This window comes from Crocodylus porosus, unplaced genomic scaffold (assembly GCF_001723895.1).
Source record: "Crocodylus porosus isolate Cpor-Errol unplaced genomic scaffold, CroPor_comp1, whole genome shotgun sequence".
NCBI lineage: Eukaryota > Metazoa > Chordata > Crocodylia > Crocodylidae > Crocodylus > Crocodylus porosus.
In genome coordinates, this window is record NW_017728938.1 from 3,472,149 (window position 1) to 3,492,331 (window position 20,183).

Consider the following 20,183-nt stretch of genomic DNA (forward strand, 5'->3'; position numbering starts at 1 on the left):
GCTTCAGATGCATCTGTGGATGCATGACAAGGTACGGTTGGCCTTCCTGACCACGTCCCCACACTGCCGGCCCATGTTCATTTTGGCATCAGTAATGACTCCAAGATCCTTTTTTGCCTCCGACTGATGAGAAGAGAGCTCCCCAGCCTGTAGGTATGGTGCTGGTTCTTCCTCCCCAGGTGCAGCACCTTGCACTTGTCAGTGTTGAAACCCATCTCATTCTCATCCCTCCACCCCTGTAACCTTTTCAGGTCCAATTGCAGCCTATTCCTCCCTTCTGGCATGCCCACTTCTCCCCACATCTTAGTGCCATCTGTGAATTTGAACAGGGTGCTTTTTACACCCCCGTCCAAGTCGCTGATGAAGATGTTGAACAGTGCGGGCCCAAGGACTGAGCCTTGCAAAACCCCACTGCTCACATCCCTCCAGGTCGAAAATGACCCATCCACCACCACTCTCTGGGTGTGGTCCTCCAGCCAACTAGTGACCCATTTGACTGTGTAGATGTCGATGCTACAGTCCCCTAGTTTTTTAATGAGAAATGGGGTGAGAGACAGTGTTGAAGGCCTTCCTAAAGTCCAGAAAGACTACATTCACTGCTACCTCTGCATCTAAGGTTTTTGTGACCTGGTCATAGAATGCCACCACGTTGGTCTGACAGGACCTGCCTCTAATGATCCTGTGTTGGTTGCCCCTAAGCATAATCTCCCTGCTGGCCCCTCATGGACATGCACTAGGATAACTCTCTCAAAAAGCTTACCCAGGACCGAGGTAAGACTGACTGGCCTATAGCTTCCTGGATCTTCCTTCCTCCCTTTTTTAAAAATGGGAACCACATTGGCCCTTTTCCAATCCTCTGGCACCTTGCCACAGCACTATGAGTGCTTGTAAAGCCGTATAGATACTGTACAACTTTTATGACTCCTTTTTATAATCAGAAATTTACCTGAAAGAACCTCCTTAGAGCAGGCTTTCAGAGAAGGGCTTGCTAGCCAAAGAGATGGCGAGATGGCCAGGCAGGCTTACACAGAATGCCTCAGGGAAATGTTTAGTTTTTTTTCCACCTCCAGTAACTACAAGAGGAGCCTGTGCAAAAATGCCTACCCAATAAACTGTCCCTGTTCATTTTACATGTACTGAATTTCTCCTTCTCCTTCCCCTGGGCCATCCTGGTTGCTGCAAAAACATGTGGAGAGGACAGATCATAAGGCCATTACTACTCTATGTGTATTGAGAGATGTTCAGGCTCCTACTCTAACTCATGGCACTTTACATAAAGTACCATGAGTTAGAGCCCTCCTCCCCACCCCAACCTAACAGACCCTGTTGAGTTGAGAGGGTAAGGGTGGGACTCAAGCTCCACTTTGCAGCTGATTGAGCCTGAGGAGTCTGTCTGCAGCCTCTCTCCCCTAACCGCACTCCCCCACACCCCAGCTCCATGGCTGCCTGTAGGAAGGTAGGGAAGATGGAGGAGGGGGAACAAGCTGCTGGCTGGGATTTGCCCAGTCTGAGCTGGAGGAGAGGGGTTGGGCAGAGGGGTTGTGAGGCAGGGGGGCATCAATCCACCCACCCCTGTCCAGCTCAGGCTGGGCAAAGCCTAGCCACAGTTTGTTCCCCCTCCCCCATCCTCCATCCCTTCCTGCAGATAGCCCTAGTCTCATGACAGATTAAGCCTAGAGAACATAAGTTGCCTAAGACGCACCAAAGTGGAGCGCCTTCATCTGGTCCCTCATTTGATGAGGGTTAATTTGTTGTGTGATCAGCACTTTAATAGCACTCTACAGTCATGCACATGTCATGGCATGATGGTAGAGCTCCTTCAGGGGCTGATCATGCAACAGATTTAACTTCTATTTGAGTGTTTTGCTTCCCCCAGCCTCTGGGTTGTTTTTTTTGGGGGGGGGGTTGAGGGGGAGGTTGTGATCTTTCCTTCTGTGAGCCAATGGCAGCATGAAACTTCTGTTTCACTGATGTCTGCAAGGTTCCAAACAGAAATGGTGAAACTGCTCCCTTTCTGCATTTCAGTATGGTCTTATTTGGCAGCAGGAAGTGCTCAGAGCTGTCTCTGCAGACTCAAACAACACAATCCCTGTTTACAGTGTGTGCTAATATGGAACATTTTCTTTGCATCCATGAGCATCTACATTTTTCTCATTGCTTAAAAACACGAGCTAGATGCTGAAGAAGTTGTCTCTGCCCCCTGCACTGGCCAAAGACTTCCATCCTGGCTCAAATGAGTGGCTTTTTTAGGCCTAAGGTAAAATTATGACTTTTCCTGTTAGGTTTAACAGCAAAAATTATAGGACTTCTACCAAAAACGGTGAAAGCAAATGTAAATCAAGTGCCCCCTGAAATGCGAATTAAATCTCCATGCTTCTAATCTTGATTTTGTACCCCCTTTCTCTCCTTCTCCCTCCAGTTGTCATATCATCACTTACATGGTCAAGTTTGGCACTAGAGAATACAACTGGGCTGGGCTGCTGGCCAGAAGTGGGGAAAGGAGAAGGTATATCAATCATTTTGTGTCAAGATACCTTGCAAAGGCTTTGTGAGAAGGTGAGGGTTGGACTCTATTTAATAGTTTCTTTACTTATTTAGTACAGAGATAAAAAAAATAAGCCTTCTGCATACTATATATGAACACAACGATACATAACTGCTTATACAGCTAATCTTAGTAATGCAGTAGAATAGAGGCATAGAAAAGGTGAGATTTGACTTGAGGTAGTGTTGTCAGAAATGGCCCATATAATGGTGCTAATCTAGTAATATCTATGCAATAAAGCAGAGTAAACCCTATAAAACTGTACAAAGTGTTGTAGTTAAAGTGGGCCAGCCTTGAGGCTGTTTCAGCTTTGTTATTTCACATGTGGTTCAATGAGATTTTAATTAGATCTTTTAGGCAACAGCCCAGACTGGGAAAGGCAGGGGGGAAAATGCACATAGACAGGCCCAGTGAGCTACAGCATAGTGGTAGTTAAGAAAAAATAGGCTGAATGGACTGATGACTGAAAGAAGTAAAGCCACTGCATTTGGACTTCCTTATGGGCTTTCTATCCAAATTGGATCAGTCTCATCTTTCAGAAAACTGTTGGTGATGGAAACCAGGCTATATTGAGGTTGGTGAGTAGATGGATTTAAAGGGTGAGCTCAGGTCACAGAATAAATGGTTTTGTCCATTGTGGACTGTGTAGGGAGACTGAATTCAGAAAGAATGTTGCAGTTCTTGTCTTCCTGAGCTACTGAATCTGGCATTGTGTGAAGGTTTTGAATCTTTAAAACAAAGCCGGGGAGCCTTAGAGACCGCTGTGCTCAGTAGGATCCCTAGCCATTTAACTAAAAAGTTGCACCCTTAGAAGACACTGAGCCCACTCTTCAGCTGCTCTGAGGCAGCTTTCTACCAGCTGTAGTTGCACAAACCTTCCTGAAAGCTGATTAGTCAATGGAGGTTCACTTGTGTCTGGGTTAGTGGTTATCAACCTTTTTAGACAGAAAGCATCCCTTGTGAGATTTGCAGCAACACTTGAAAAATGCTAACTCTTCATTTTCACTATTTTTCACTAAAAAATAATAGCACAAATCTTCTGTTGCAGAGAACTCAGTCAGAATGTTCTCAACACTTTGGATTCCTACTTGAAATCTCTGGGTTTATCATGTGAATAATGGGGTGGTGTCTGCACACCTAACAATATTAATATTGTGCATCACCCCACATCACCAGTTTCATGATACACCAGGATGCTACAGCACTCTTGTTGAGAATCACTGGTCTAAAGGAATCCCTGAGTAATGCAGAGATGCAATATCCACTTGTTTTCCAGCCATCTCCCTGCACCCAAGACAGAAAAAAAAGGGATATGGCATTCTTCATCTAGCAGTCTCAAAGCACTGTGAGGTACTTAAGTGATTAGGCACAATGGTGTCTTTTTGAGGCAGTTAACTATCAACATCACCATTTTAAGGAAGAAAAAAGTGAAAAGAAATGCTATTTCACTTGTTTTGCTTAAATGACACACAGCCAAGTAACAGCAGCTTCTGGTTGCATGCACAGTTTGTGGTTCAGCTCTGCACATGGAAGCATGCATGTGTCCACTGAGTGTGTGAGATATTGTTGTCTGTGTACTAATAGTGTAGCAATGAAGTTGTGGCCTATTTATTTGAAAACTTTTTTCTGGGGTTCTCTCCCACTCCGTGGAATCTACTTTTCAAGTTGTCATTGTCCACAAGTTTCTGGACATTGCCATCTCTTCTGAAGCACTGCAAGTCCTCAGGTCTTGCATTAGTCATTCTCACTCTGTCTTCTTGGGTCTTCCTTTCTTTCTCCTGCCTGCAATCTCATGGCCTGAATTTTCATTTCCAACACACTCTTCAAACTTTCTGGTGACATACCCAAGCTGCTCCAGTCAGCTCTTGCTCCATTTTCCTTTATTGAGATCACCTTTGCTTCTTGCTGCACCACTTTGTTTGTTTTTTTTAAATGGTCCTTTTTGCTGGTTCTCTAAATCCACCTCAGCATCCTTGTCTTCATCATCCTCATCATGGACAACATTTGTTTCTTCACAGTTCAACACTCTAAGCCAGGAGTGTCAAAACTTGCCTGGGAGCCCCCACACTGGATCTGGATTCTGAGTAGTCTGATAGGCCACATTTGAACCCACCTCTGGGGGATGAATGAACAGCAGCAGCAGTGCAGGAGTTATTGCAGCTGTTGCTTGTTCTTTTCCTACTGAAATGCATCCTTGGGGGTCTCTATGCTCCCAGTTTTGGCAGTAAGACCCATCCTTGAATTTTCTGCCCCTTCACGTGCTTTGTGGGCCATATGCAGCCTGTAGGCCATATCCTTGACACCCCTGCTCTAATACAGACAGTTACACTGGGCTTTATCACAGTCTTCTAGATTTTTCCCTTTGAGTGAATTGGTATTTTCTTGTTTATTGACGATGTTTAATTTGACATTATCACAGTTAATTTGAATGGACTTTGTGATGGGTCACTTTTTCCACTGTTTCCTTTCATGAACTGGGTAGCATTGTATGTAGATTGAATTGCATTGTTTTTCAATTATAATTAATACTTAGGAACACAGGAAGCCCAACCAAGTTCAGGTCTTCATTTTGCAAGATGCTCTGCAGATACTCAATCCAGAGGGTCCTCGTCCCTGAGTTCATGATTCCTAAATAGATAAAATGGACAGACAGGTTGCTTCCAAGGAGGAAGGGAACAAATACTTAAGTGCCCTTGAACTCCCAGTATTCAGTGCATACAGTTATTTCTTGCAAATAACTGGCATTAGATTTGGCTCCCACCATTAATTTTTTTTAGTAAAGTGTGCACTTCTGGATGAATGAGTAGAAGGATAATATAAGAAAGTGCCTGCATGTCTTGGGATTGTTGTTGTTGCTGTTGCTGTTAGGAGATATATTTCTTGTTGTGCAGAGCTCCTGATGGTCTGGAAAGCTAATATCTAACCTACATTCTAAAGGGGTTAGTGCCTTAAAATAAACTGCCACTGCATGCAGTAGAGAACGAAGCATAACCATCTAGACAGCAACCCTGGGAATGTCTGAGGTTTGAATAATATTTAGGGAGCACACTCAAAGTCACTGTACTTTTTTATTTTTAAATTTCATTATGCATTAAGGCCCTGCGGTACACCTGTGACAGCTGGAATCAGGGGGTGGGGAGGAGAAGGTTAACTCTTTCAGGGTTACCCTATTTCTTAATTCACACTATCCATTATCTCCATTATAGATAAACTGTAGAGCAGTGCTTTCTGATCACTGCTGATGCTTAAGTCTTAGATCCCAAAAACTGTGTATATTCTTAATTAAAGGTATAAGGTGAGGGATGGAAGCTAAGCTATCTATCTTCCATCTCTCACTTCTTTCACTTGCCATACTAGCTGCAGAATGAGACTCCCTCCCTCTGTTTCTGTTTACTCCAACAGGTGAGCAGCATCATGTTATCTCCATACCTGACCAGCCCCACTATGTGCTATACTATGAAATCTCTTCCCACAACAGCTGTTACTACTGCTTCTCAATATGTGTTACATAGCAGTGCAGAACAGTTAGTCCCTAGCAGAGCAGACAGTTTAAGACTCTTTGCCCAAGAGTCCCTGTGCCCACCTTCTATGACCCCTCTCCAAACCCAACGAACAGTGCTCCACTCTGTATTGCCAGGAAGCTGGTTAGATCTAATAATGCAAAACCCCTTGGTATGGGCCAGTAGCTAAGGAGAGTTGAGTCACAGAAGGCAACCAAGGAGGGTCACTGCTCTCACCTAGGAATTAACAAGCAGTTGCAGTTAATTACAGAAAATTTAGTCAGAATGGCTTAGACTGATTGTGTTGCATTCTCCTATCTCCTTACAGCTTCTGTATGACAGCCCAAAAGCCCGACAGGAGGTGGAGTATCACTGGCGAGCTTCAGGGTGTCTGCACATTGTCCACATTCTAGATGTTTATGAGAACATACATCATGGGAAAAGATGCCTCCTCATCATAATGGAATGGTATAGAGCCTTGTTCTCTCTCTGTAAGACTTATAGGAAAACCTACAACTTCTCCCGCCAGCCTTGTCTGAAGGAAGAGCAAGGAGAGCAACCACAAAACTATGCTTCCTTTGCATTCAGAGACAAGTATCATTATAGACATATGGGTACAATTGGTGATATTTTTTCCCCAAATGTCTGTCTGTTGAAATATGATACTGGCTCCCACCCTGAGGCTAGTGTAGTCCTGACAGGGTCCTGATAGAGCCACCATTTTTTACCCTATTTTTTCCCATCATCCCCATTTCCTAGGTGCCACACATGTGATGTTTTCTCTCCATGGGAAGCGTGAGTTCCTTGCATGAATTTTGTCTGTGTACTTCAACTCCAAACCTTAAACAGAATTTTTACAGCATGGTAACACCACAAGGATTGCTACCCGTCTTCCTGCATCATCAGCTGACTTGCCACTGCTGCCCTCCCAATAGTAACATGGGACAGGTCTCTAGTGTCTGTGATTCTGCTTTCTTGGAAGGGCCTTGCTGTCTCCTAAATCACAGGCCTCCAAACTCCTCCTTTTGACTCTGTATTCTATTTAACTTAGAGACAGATGTTAGTCTGCCTCTATCCAATTGGAGCATATACAGGGTTCACAGGGAGGGCCATTCCTTCACTCACTTGATTCATGGCAGCCACAGGCCCATTCAAATACAGGGATACCCATTCTGGTGCTGATTTGGTCTGTCCTGCTCATCTGAGTTTGTTCTATATGCCTTCTCTGTTTCAGCATGGAGGGAGGGGAGCTGTTCAATAGGATCCAGGAACGAGGAGACCAAGCTTTCACAGAGAGAGGTAGGATGCCCTGAGTATAAGTCAAAGTTGCAAGGTTTTTTCCACTCCCTTCCCACTCAGAACAAATGGGAAATGTTTGCTTAGTTGCAGATGGAATTTTCTTGTGTTTCCTACTGTTTTAAATTTCTATTTGCCTCTTTTTGAAAAAAAATAGCATTAAAGGAAATGGGATGAGAATGAGGAACTACCAGAATTGGCTAGATTCAGGTATAAGATGGTAAGTCTATATGAAAACTTCTTAACCAAGATCCTGCGGCCTCCTCTGATGTTCTAGTCTCTGGCCCTCTGCCAAAACATCTTTATCCTGATATTTGCCTGTGACTTCAGTTCTCAGACCTCCCTTGAGTAATGTCAGTTGTACTCAACAATGTTGTGAGTAAATGGTTATAACAAACATACTGCATTTCATATAGTCCCTCTTACGTAAAGACCTTAATGCACTGTTGGAAGGTAGGTGTTAATATCTACATTCTATAGACAGGCTTGCCTAAGGTAGCAAGAGAGACTGTCACATGTAAAATCCCACAATGAGTCAGTGAGAGGGCTTGGAATAGAACATCCTTGTTACTATTTAGCATCATTAATGTTTGTTTATTTGTACAGTGCCACAAATGTACTTGACTGAAAAATTCTGCTTGCCCAGTCAGAACTGGAAAGAGCTTATTTTTATTGGAGAGTGAACTATTAGTGTTTTTCATTACCAGCCTCACGAAAGCAGTTGGTTGTTGGAATTTATATCCAGATTTGCAAAACATCATTATAATTTATGAGGGTGGTATAGAGGCCAGGTTTCCAAAATCACAGTTCCCTACTCAATGATTATTCCTTTAAGAGGCATGAAATTTCATGTGGGGCACCTGAACTGGATGCAATCCATACTGCAGTGTTAAACACACTGCTCCAGAGGGAAAAACTCATGTTTTGGTTATAGATAGCCCTCTCTTGGTAGCTATGTCATTTTATGCATCATATACATAGGTGTAATCTCCTACATACTTCCAGTTCTCAAAATCATTTAGGCACTCTGGTATTAGTAGTAATGCTCTTGCTGTAGAGGGACAGTCCAAGATCAACCAAAATCCAGATCCTATTACACTATTGGGCATCTAAGGAGAGTTAAAAGCCTAAATGTGACTTCCACTCTGTTCAAGTCCCTGAAAATCCATTCAAATTTCTATTTGTAGCATCCTGCAATCTTATCTTTTTAAGATTGAATCACAAAAAAGCAGCTAGGGGGAAGAGGATGCATCCACTTTCTGTATAAACAGTTTTCAGAGACTGGGACAGGGTGGAATGGAACTTCACTTGGACCCCTAAGTCCACTTGCCTGCCTAGTAGTAAAGTAGAATCTGGCACCGGCTGGAAGAAAGCTCTCGAACCAGTGCTCAGGGCCTCAGAGAGCGGAAAGCCTTGCACAGTGGGTTTTTTTTTTCAATCTCAACTTTCTATCAAGGTGTACATTTCCTCCCTCTGATTGTTGCTGCCTGCCAGAGCAGTTTTAGCCCTCAGGTAAACCAAATTCTGTATCAGGCCACATGTATATCTCCTCCAGACAAAAGCTCTTGCCCACACTCCTTTATTACCAGGGTGGTGTATAGAAGCTGGGCTCTCCTGGTAGTAGTAGGATGAGCTTTGTATTCTCCCATGCCCACCAAAACTGCATCATTTCACTGATTCTCTCATCCATGCAAGGAAAAGGAACCAAGTTAAAGATACTAACTCTGGTCTCTGGAGAATGCAAATTTTTCTGGCCTGCTGGTATTTCTGTAGGTTTATGGTTTTAAGACTATGTGGACCTATTAAAATAGGAACACTCAACAGATGCGTTCACTTAGGCCATTCCAGTAAAAAAAAAACCTTAGTAAAAGGAGGCTGCTGCCAAAACCAGCACCTGTGAAATCACCACTCACTACTTCCTCTACAATAAACCTTCAGATAAAGCAAAGGGAAAAGACACTAGTCCTTTTGTCTGAAATGAACTCCTATATAAAAGCCTTCTGATTGTTGCAATTAGATGAACTAACTGTACAGCGTTCCCCTTCAGAAATGCTGGTGCTAGGGGACAGTGCACTGACCACTAGAATTTCCTTCAGGAGTGTGCATCAAGTTCAGAAACTACAATTAAAAATGTACCAAAAAAGACAGTAGAATAGCTTTGAAGAGTGAAATTGCTAATTGTTGTTGATTTATACGTGAACAAATACTGTTAAGGCAGGTGAGAAATGAAGATATAACCCACCATGAAATGTTACCATGAAATGTTTCTCTCACCTCCAGAACTAGCACTGCATTGCTATTAAACTCTGCTGGACAATCCAAAAATATACTCCAGGTTCCTTATTGAGGTTCTCCTTACCCATAGTCTTGTGCATTGCTCTGTCCTTGCGCTCTGCCTATGCTACTCTGTTCTGTTGAGCAAAGCAAAGCACTAATTTAGAAGTACGTAAGCAGCAGGAGTCTCAACTGTTTGGGTACTGTGCCTGCTCACAAGAAGGGTTGAGCAGCTGGGGAATTGTGGGGTATGGTTGCCTGCAAAACCAAAACACAGCTGTTAAACCTAAAATTAGCCCTTCCAGCCTTGACACTAACCTTGTATACAGACAAGCTGTTTGTAAGTCAGAAACATTCCCAGGCGTGTCTCTGAGCTACAGTGGGAATGTTAATGTGACCTTTCTCTAAAATTATATTTATAGAGGCCTCTGAAATAATGAAAGACATCGGAACAGCCATCCAGTATCTGCATGCAATGAACATTGCCCATAGAGATGTCAAGGTGAGGCCTGAAAGTGCCTGGGCAGAGAAGAGAGATTAAACTAAAAATAAATAAACAATGATCATTTTTGTAGAAATTATGAGTACAGTAAGGTGATCAGAGTATTCTTTTTCACTGTGTGTGTGGGAAGGGTTCATGCCAACTTGGTTCAAGGTCAGAAATATCCACCTTTACCAAAGTTAATGGTTTACCAGTGTCCATATGAATAAACCCCCCTAGATAAGACACTTATCAAAGGGACACTATCAATGTGCAGTCGTACTGCATTAAGTTTCTATAGTCTCTGCCACTTTTGTGTTGTTTCAGAATATTATATTTCTTTTAAAAAATAAAAGAATCCAAAGAGAAATAAGCAGATTCCTCTCTGTTGGCCAGGGAAAGTGAAGCCAGTTCTACAAAATGTTATGAAATGCATAGAATAAACTAAGGGAGAGAAAGATTTATTTGCTCTTTCCTTCACAAAGTCTTTAGTGTTGTACTGTAAATAAAATGAAATCGTACTTCTTTCTGAATAGTTTTAAAGTTGATTGTGTCCTTGTAAGTGTGTTATATAGAACCACCATTTAAAACCAGGATTATCTTGAAAGATTGGAGTGTATTTGATTCTTGGGTTTGCTAGTACCTGGTGACTTGTGGCACAAAACTAAAGAAAGTCATTCTAGAAAGGAAGTATAAATTTGAGACCCTGACTTAACATGCTGGTGAGAACCTCAGGCCAGTCCAGAGAAGCAAAAATGTCTGGCCTGCATGGAGTACATGCCTGCAAGATCAGGTATCATTGCACTTGATCAAGAAATCTTTTAGGCTGTTTAGGATATCACTGACCATTTAGCCTCCATCAACATCACTGATAATGTCTCAGCCCCATTCAGTAGTGAACATACAGCTTGATCTGAAATAGACATTTGACACACTTAAACCATTTCTGTACTAGGCTGTCACGTACATATGGTGTGAAGTATATTTAGCCCCTACTATATCTATTTGGCGTGCATTAGTATAGTGGCATTACTTGGAGGTATTGCAGGCTCAGCTCTAAGAGGGTCAGGTTGTAAATGCAACTGTTCAAATGTCTACAGTTTTGTGCTTTCAATATTTAGTCAAGAGGAGGATGGAGATCTCCTTTTACACGGCCATGCAGAACTGAATTCTGGTACAAGCTAATATTTACCAGCAGATCTGATGAGAGAGACTTGGCAATGGTGGGTAGTGTTGAAGTGGGTGGCAGCATGGATAAGTTAGAGCTACAGTTCAGTAGTATTTATTCTGGAAAACCTTTTCTAATGTTTCCCTCATCCTTTTCTCTTGGTGTTGCTGCAGCCTGAAAACCTGCTTTACACATCCAAAGAAAAAGACGGAGTACTCAAGCTCACAGACTTTGGGTTTGCCAAAGAAACTACCATACAGAATGCACTGCAGACCCCTTGTTACACTCCATATTATGTTGGTAAGTCATTTGAATTGCCTCTGTCCACACGCAATCCTGGCAATGAGCCTGAGGACCTTGGAAAATCTCCATTTTCTATAGATTGCCTTTTTTCTTCCACCTGAATAGGGCAGGGATGAAATTAGAGTGATCACTGGGGGGTCCAGCCAAAAAACTAGCTTGACTTCAGCACAATCCAGTCCTTCTATCTGCTGTTCTAGATGCACAGACTTCCTAGGTGCTTGAGTGTGAGGAGGATGGGGAGAAGGTAAGTTGTACATGGTTACAATGATTTTCACTATGGCTGATGGGATCAACTCCAAAATCTGAATCTTGTCTTCATAACCCTCAGTGTAATTTCTTGCAAAGCTTTCCTTAGCATAACACAATGATGAGAGGATCACAGATATTGTTCCCCTAAGAATTAAAATTTGGTTTTTTGTTTGTTGTTTAAGGTAGGGAAATGGAGGATTTGGTAATCCAAGAACAAAATGATTTAATGAAATGAAATCACCTGGTGGGCTGGATTCCACCCTCAGGCTGTATTTCTCCCACTCCTGCTGTAATGTGTAGAGAGGACCATAAAGTCATCAGCTGCAACATCTTTTGCCTTTTTAGAGCTGGATCTCTGCTGAGCCAATGGAGATTGTAGTCTGTCAACCTTACTCCCAGGCATTAGAACTATGTAGAGAAGACTGAGCAGTTTGTTTATAGGAGTTACCCAGTGAGAGCAGTTGCTTAATTTTTTTATGCATTAAACATTTGTTGTCACTTTAGAATTGAGTTTCTTGCTGTGTGGTGATAGTAAGGGAAATCTATTGCACTTATTTGTTTCTGTTTTTTTCTCCTGCAGCCCCAGAAGTTCTTGGCCCTGAGAAATATGACAAATCATGTGACATGTGGTCCCTTGGTGTCATCACATACATTCTGTAAGTATGAGAGAGGGGAGTGGTTGAACAGAGAAGGGACCAACTGTTAGATTCTTCTCTTATGTCCTACCCTCTTTCTATCCCAGATTCCACAAGTGCATGGGAAACTCTCATGAAATTTGCATTGTATAACAGATTAGCTACTGCAGCTTTACATGTTTCTTCGTCAGAAGAATAAAAGGCTGTATGTGATTTTTAGAGGCAGAAGAATGAGAGGACATCCCACTTAACAAAAGCTGTTGAATACATTTCTCTTGTAGCTTGTGTGGGTTCCCTCCCTTCTACTCTAATACTGGACAGGCCATTTCCCCAGGGATGAAACGGAGAATTCGGATGGGGCAGTATGGATTTCCCAATCCAGAGTGGTCTGAAGTATCGGAAGAAGGTAAGAACATGCAATGAGTACTGAGGAGAAGTGACCTCATTAGGTTGTTTCTGAAGAGTCTTTCATATTTTTTCTGTGTGGCTTTTTTTTAACCAAGCTTTTGTTGAAACAATACCGTGATATTCACAAATTGACCCATTTCTTGAGCACATGAAAGATAATTAATCACAGGAAACATTTATTCAAAATGCAGTTAGTGCTGATGAAAGTGCTAAGTTACCAGACCTAGAAACAAAAGCTCTTACTCTGCAGAGCAGGTATTGCCCATGAATGGGTGGTGTTGGTCTCCTTGTTAAAACTTCTGAACAGGCCGCCAAATTTTTCTGATTGGTTTTGTGATGTGGGAATTAAGCTGAATCAGCAATTTATTTTCCATCAGCTAATACCAGCATTCACTACTGTTCAGTGGTGATCTGGATGAATTCAAACCAGTGGCCTAGAAGAAGCAGCTTCCTATTTCCCATGAATGTAACAATGTCTTATTCATCTAGTCTCACTTGCCAAATTAGCACAAAGAAATTTTGGTCACTTCTTGATTGTAGCTCTTTTTTTAATAGGTCTTTTATTAGTAGAAAGCAGTTACAGAGTTTTAACACCCTTTAAAAGTTTCTCTTACTGAGTGATAGGAGGGTATCATCACTGCACTAGAATATGCAGTATTGCTATTCTTTATATAATTTCATGGGTCAGCTTGTAGAGATGACCACTGCATATTAACTTGAAATGTATGTTCTTGGGTGAATGTTCATTCTCCCTTGAGACTTGCTCATATTCTCTCCCAGCACAGCAGTTAATAAAATCTAAGGGAAAGTGGAGAGGGAGAATTTATTTATAGCACTTTTGTTTTTCATATGGATGTGACCAGGCGTGACTGTTGCCTCCTGAGTCTAGGGGAGAAGAATTTGTGGGAAGGCCCAGGGGTGGTCCAAAAGCCTCATATCCACTCCTATACTTCTGTGCTGTGGCTTAGTGCCCCCCCTCACTCCAACATGTTGCTGGTCTGCACAGCAAAAAAATTGCCCCATCCTGAGCAGTGCTGAGTCGGGGGGCCAGCCTCAAGGGAGGGCACATGCCCCACCCCGTGGTCTCCCTACCAGTTGCATGTGGATGTGACTGAAGATGAATTTGAACCTATTCTGCTTGTCTATAATAAGAAAGTCCCAGTGACAGAATGTTGAATGCAGTTTAACTATATCCTCCTTGATCCACCAGCTGTCTTTGACACAGTCAGCTATCTCTTCTTGAAGTCTTATCCATTCTTCTCTCCCATAGCTCCATTCTCTCGATTCACCTCTTCCCTCTGTTCCTGCAATGTGTCCTTTGGCAGATCCTCGTTCTACTCTTTCATCTTTCTGTGGGGGTTCTCTAGGGCTCTGTCCTTGGTTCACCCTCTTTATGTCTTGTTATATATCATCCCTTTTAAGTTCTTATCTTCAGATAATTTCACCTGCAGATTCAGCTGCCATTTCTATAATAACAACTCCCAGGCTGGCAGACCTCTCCACTGAAGACCTGCATCCTTTTGTTCAAACTAAAATCTCAGCCTGTCTCTCTCAACATTTTCTTGCAGATGTGTGGCCATTGCTTCCATCTCAGCATGAATAAAACAGAGCTCTTTATCTTCCCTTGCCTTCTTCCATCACTACCACAGCCCTTTCTCCTACCTCTTTTCTTATTCAGTGCGTTCAGTATCCCTAGCCTGCCTAACACATAAACCCATAACCTGGGCATCATCTTTGGCTTGGAACCTTGTCTCAGTTCTTGCATCTGAGCCTTTAAATTTCTTTCAGCAGAGTATGCCTAAGATATGGCATTTCCAACCACCCACACAATTAGCTCTTCCTATCCAGGCTGTCATCATGTCGCAGCTCAGTTACTGCATCATTCTTTCCTTTGGTTGTAACTAATGCCCTGCTAATAACTATCCAAAATGCCACTGTAGAAGACAATTTTCCTAGTCCATTGCTCTAAGTGTGTTTCCATACTTCTGTCCACGGGCTTATCCATCTCGTATCATATCCCTGTTTTACTTCTCCTCTATCCTGCCTCATTCAGTAGCTAAAGCTTGAATCCTATCTTCAGTCAGCCTAGGATACCAGCCTCTCTTGCTTTCTTGATCTGTTTTTGAAAAGTTCCTGTGTTTTCCTCTTATGCTTTTCTTCATGATTGGGAGAAGCTCCTTTTAAATGTACACAGAGTTACCTCTTAATCCTCCTTCAACATCTCCTTAAAACTTCTTTGCCACGATGCCTGCAAAAATCTTGACAACAGTTAAGCTATTGAGGTACAGCAACTACTAACAACATGCTCACTGTTCTTTTCTAACTCCCCAGTATCCGTTTTCTTTATTCTTTTTCTGTATCTTGTCTTCCTCTTGGATTATAAGGTCCTTGGGCCAGGGGCTTTCCTTTTGTTCCATTTCCCCAACATATAGCAGAATAGAGACCTGCTCCTTAAGGGGGGACTCCCAGGGGCTACAATACTACAAATGAAAATAAACAATACTAAGGATGGGACAGAACTGGTTGTATCCCCATTACCAAAGATTTGGCTGAGATTCCAACAGTGCTGAAAACAGTTTTGTCTGGTATGCGTCACATAGTTAGGGATTTAGATACTGTAGTGATCGAGTGCTATGGAAAACGTTACATTGGACAGTAATGAAGATGTGCTTTTTTCAGCAGCTGGCTGCTGGTGCCCTTTGTCAACCACAGGCCAGTTTCACAGTGTAGAATGGTAGAAAAAAATCCCAAATCCTTTTGCCTCCCTTTTATACTGCTTCTTTCTTTCCCTTATTTTTTTCTTAGTTTCTACATCTTTAAATAGGACCCTGTGTATATACATCATACCTTCCCACACAATTGCATGTACACGGCTTCTCAATGTGAGAACAGCCACAAGTAGGTGTTTTGAGTACTGAACTTCTCTTAAGGCACGTTTCTTGTTCTCAAGCAATATTGAAACCCAATCATCGATTACAGCATGTCATGTCATATTGCTCCTTATTTTTCAGCCAAGCAGATGATCCGTCTCTTGCTGAAAACAGACCCAACTGAGAGGATGACAATTTCTCAATTTACAAACCATCCCTGGATTAATGTGAGTCCAACATGATTTTTTTTTCAAAAGAGAAGGGTGGGTTCTTACATGCATTGCTGCTCTGCCTAATGCAGCAAGGCAGAGCATTGTGGGATTGTTATTAGTTACTAATTAGCAAAGGTTCTGCTGGTGTTCACTCTGTAAAATAACACCTGCTGCAAAGAGTTCCTCATTGTGATACTGGAGGACAAACTGTGAGACAATTTGCTGTTCTCGTGAGCAAGAGCCAAGAATATCCCTACCTACTCTCAGCTAGAAATTGCTGCTGACTAGAGCATGCACACACTCTCCTCCCATCTCACACAAAAAAAGAAGCCATGCTTTTTCATCATTGTAAGGTTTATGGAGAGCTATTATTAGAAGTGCCAGGCAGCATCATGCTTAGCTGCATTATTTGAATATAGAGAGTCATGCTTTGAGGAAATTCTCACCCTTGCATAGATCTGAAAATGCCCAGGGAGGGAGAGACAAGGATTTATGCAGTGTCCAGTGGAAGGAACACCAGAGGCTGCTGTATATGATGCTGTTGATAGACCCATTTTGAGATTTGCTTTGTGACTTGGATTTTTTTTCTCTCAGTTATTTGAGAATATCCCTTTTTCATTTACTGTCTCAAGCAAGAAAATGCTCCTACTAAGGATCCAAGGTACTAGCTATCTGACTCGAGCTTCAGGATATCGTCTCTGCTCTGTCGGTGTTACTGGCAATAGTAGCTTGAATTTTCCACATTCACACCTAACATGGAGCATATCTTGTTTCTTACTCCCCTGAAGACAAATCCAAAAGAATCAGAGTGCTTACCCTACAGAATATACTCCCCCCAGGGATTTCCTGTCCATTTTCATCTTAGAAGGAAGAAACACGAACAGCAGCATAACTAATAATCCTCATTTTCTGCAGTGCATTTTATTTGAAGAGCTCAGCACCCTTACAGACATGAAGGAATGTAGCTTCTTAGAACAACTTTGAGGTAGACAGGTGCCCCCAGTTTACAGCTGTGGAAACTGAGGTATAAAGAAGCTAAATGACTTGCCTAAGGACACACTGAATCATGACAGCAGTAGAACTCAGAATTCTGGAGCCGTAGTAAGTTGTTTTTAATGCTTTTCTTCAAATACAAATATTATTCATCATGCAGAATAAATCAATTAAATTTAGTTTAAAAAGTGATAAATGTACACAGCTTAAGTTTAAATCTTAAGAAAAAGGAAAAGAAGTGTCCTTGGTGTAAGCAAGCACTAAATTGCACAGAAGAAATGCCTGATAAACAGCTAAAAGGGTTACCACCTTTAGCGGTGCATTAAACTTTAAATATGCAGATAACCAATTAAAAAGTAAGAGGTTAGAAGCAAAGTCCTTGTGCTACTATGTTCCAAAGACCGTTGTTGCACCAAAGAGCCAGGCTGGGATGTCACTCTCAAGCACTCTCTCCAGCATTTGCTAATTGGCATGTATGTTGTTAAACCATTATTCTAAGAAGGATGAGGAAGGAAAGAAAAAGGGTTAGTAATTCCAGGGATAACACTTAAAAATACATTTTTCCCTCTGTACAAGGGGGAGACATTTATCAAATGAAATTCAGTTAAGTCAAGTTCAAAGTCCCATACTTAGGACAGAACAAGCAGATGTACAAAGTGGGAAATGACTATTTAGGCTGTAGTACTGAAGAAGGGGACCTGAGTGTTAAAGCAGACTCGACTTGAATATGAGTCAACAGTCTGCTTTTGTTGCAAAAAATAAAATAAAGTTAACAGCATATACTGGATTGCATTAATGAGTGTTGCTTGCAAGGTAAGGGAAATGATATTTCCACTATTTAGCACTAACGATGCCTCACCTGGAGTATTATGTCCAGTTTTGGCACTGCGTTTCAAAAGAAGACATGAACAAATAGGAAAAAGTTCATTAGGGACCAACAAAAATTATTAGAGCTCTTGGAAGCATGCCTTCCAAAAACTAGGACTACTTAATATGATGAAAAGACTGAGGGGGAGGGATTTCATAACAGCCTTCAGATACCTGAAAAGTGGTTATAATGAAGATAGTGGTAAACCATCTGTGGCTGCAGTGGATGGGACAAGAACTAATGAGCCTTAGCTGCAACAAGGTAAATTTAGGTAGAATATTATGAAGAATTTTCTAACTACAAGGGTGGTTAAGCTTTGGAAAGGTTACTGAAAGAAGCTGTGGAATTTCCATCCTTGGAAGTCCTTTAAGAGCAAGTTAGACAAACACTTGTCTAGGATGGTTTAGATAGTGATAATCTTGCTTTGAGCAGGGGATTTGATTAGATGGCCCTGATCCAGCCCTACTTTGTTTTGATTCTGTGAAGGCTAGAGTAGAAAATAACATGAAGTAGCCATTCAGAGTACAAGTACACCACTAAGAAATAAACCTCTCACACATGGGTTCACAAATTTGTGATGAAGATGGCTTCTTCCAACCCTGAACACATGCCCTAGCATCTTGCTCGGGCTCTCAAGTCAGAAATACATACCCCTAGAGTCCCTCTGAGTTGAGAGTATCAATGACAGCACTGTCATTGCAGACTTTGGAGAGGGGAACATGTAGTACCTCAGTCAGTTGTCAGGTAAGCTGCAGTAGGCAAGTAGTAGCTCACAGAAGGAAGGACACACATCCTTGACACCTGCTCAGGGGAGCTACAAAAAGTGCCAATTTTCCATTCTCCCACCCTTGACAAATCATGCCTTGATCAGCTGCAGTCCTTTTCCAGAAGATACCCTCTCTGTAGTTTCTGCCTTTCCCATGTGCCACAGCACCATGAGTAATAATGCTTTCACCTGGCACTACAGTATTATAATTAGTAAAAAGTAACACCTACAAATAAAAGGGTCTCTTCACTCTTTTTTGGAACGCATCTCTCTTTGGAAGGAAATGCAATAGTGCTACACAGCAGTTTTGGACAGGAAGCAAAGGATATAAAATACAACTGAGACTGCAGTTTAGGTTGCAGTCAGGCAGAGAATATTATTACTCCAGTAGAATTTATCCAGAAAATTGAGTCAAAGATCCTGCTTTACCAAAAAGATCTATTAGACTTTTAATGAGTAGAATTGTGGACCTAAGTTTCATGTCTTAGCTTAAATATCATTTCTAGCAACATAGTATTTTCTGAACAATTCCAGGGTACAGAATCTGTACTTGCTCTGAATAATATTGCACATTACCCTTTTGTAGCTTGTTTCACCCAAGGATCTCAAATTGGGCGTTTTTTGGATGTTAATTAGTCTTAAAACTTTTCTTTGTCAGGTTACTGTTATACATTTAGATAAGTAGAAATATGCAAAGGATACTAGCGATTTACCAAGCATCACGCTGCAAGTAATAGGCAGAGCTAGGAATAGAATTTAATCCAATTGTAGTCCTGTGTCCAGAATGAACATTTCCATTACCAGTTTACCCATAGGGCTCCTACACGTGCGTGGAGTCTGCTCCAACGCACTGGAAATCCAGTATGTCGGAGTAGATTCAATTAATCAAGCCTGTTGGAGAATGAAAATTGACACTCATGGAACATATTTTATTTCAAAGTGCCCCACCAACATTTTTTCAGCATGGAGATGCATGGTGATGCTGATTCACTTGACACATGGGCACTTTTAATTACTGCAGCTCGCTAATTAAAGTGCCTGGCACTGTATCCCACAGCACGTGTAAAAATGCCATTAGTGTTCCTGGCAGTCCTCCCTGTTTGAGTACTAGAAACAGTCTTTATAGCTATTCTGCAGTAGCTCCCCTCTACAGATTGTCTTATGCTGCATCAGAGTATGTTTCTTAATTTATTTTGGAAGAAGTTCAAGCTAAACCACAAAAATCACTCTGGAAGTGTCCACATGAAAAGGTAGTGCAGAATAGCTATTGTGCTCAAAACTCCAGCCATAACTTATTTAACAATAGTTTTCCAAAGTAGACCAACTTTGCTATACCTTTCTTTTGTTAAAGAAATGATATGATTGTAATCTAAGGTAATATATGTGCAAGAGACTACCTCCAGCACAGGTGCTAGAAGAAAAATTAAGCAGGACACTTAATGAATGATACAGGCATACCTTGTTTTATTGCGCTTTGCTTTATTGCGCTTCACAGATATTGCGTTTTTTACAAATTGAAGGTTTGTGGCAACCCTGTGTCGAGCAAGTCTATCGGCGCCATTTTTCCAACAGCATTTGCTCACTTCGTGTCTCTGTGTCACATTTTGGTAATTCT

At 41.8% G+C, this 20,183-nt stretch overlaps 1 protein-coding gene across 3 annotated transcripts in view; it reads left to right on the top strand.

Annotated features, from left to right (window-relative positions):
* The window catches only part of MAPKAPK3 (mitogen-activated protein kinase-activated protein kinase 3), an 80,624-nt gene that overhangs the window by 55,603 nt on the left and 4,838 nt on the right, over positions 1-20,183 (top strand). For 2 of the 3 annotated variants that reach the window (XM_019547480.1, XM_019547481.1), the window contains exons 3-9: positions 6,374-6,513; positions 7,280-7,344; positions 10,038-10,117; positions 11,438-11,564; positions 12,397-12,472; positions 12,733-12,857; positions 15,871-15,956. In XM_019547480.1, the coding sequence (XP_019403025.1) occupies positions 6,374-6,513; positions 7,280-7,344; positions 10,038-10,117; positions 11,438-11,564; positions 12,397-12,472; positions 12,733-12,857; positions 15,871-15,956 (699 nt within the window). Of the gene's footprint in view, positions 1-2,419; positions 2,557-6,373; positions 6,514-7,279; positions 7,345-10,037; positions 10,118-11,437; positions 11,565-12,396; positions 12,473-12,732; positions 12,858-15,870; positions 15,957-20,183 lie in introns of all 3 variants that reach the window. The other variant, XM_019547482.1, reaches the window with a different exon arrangement.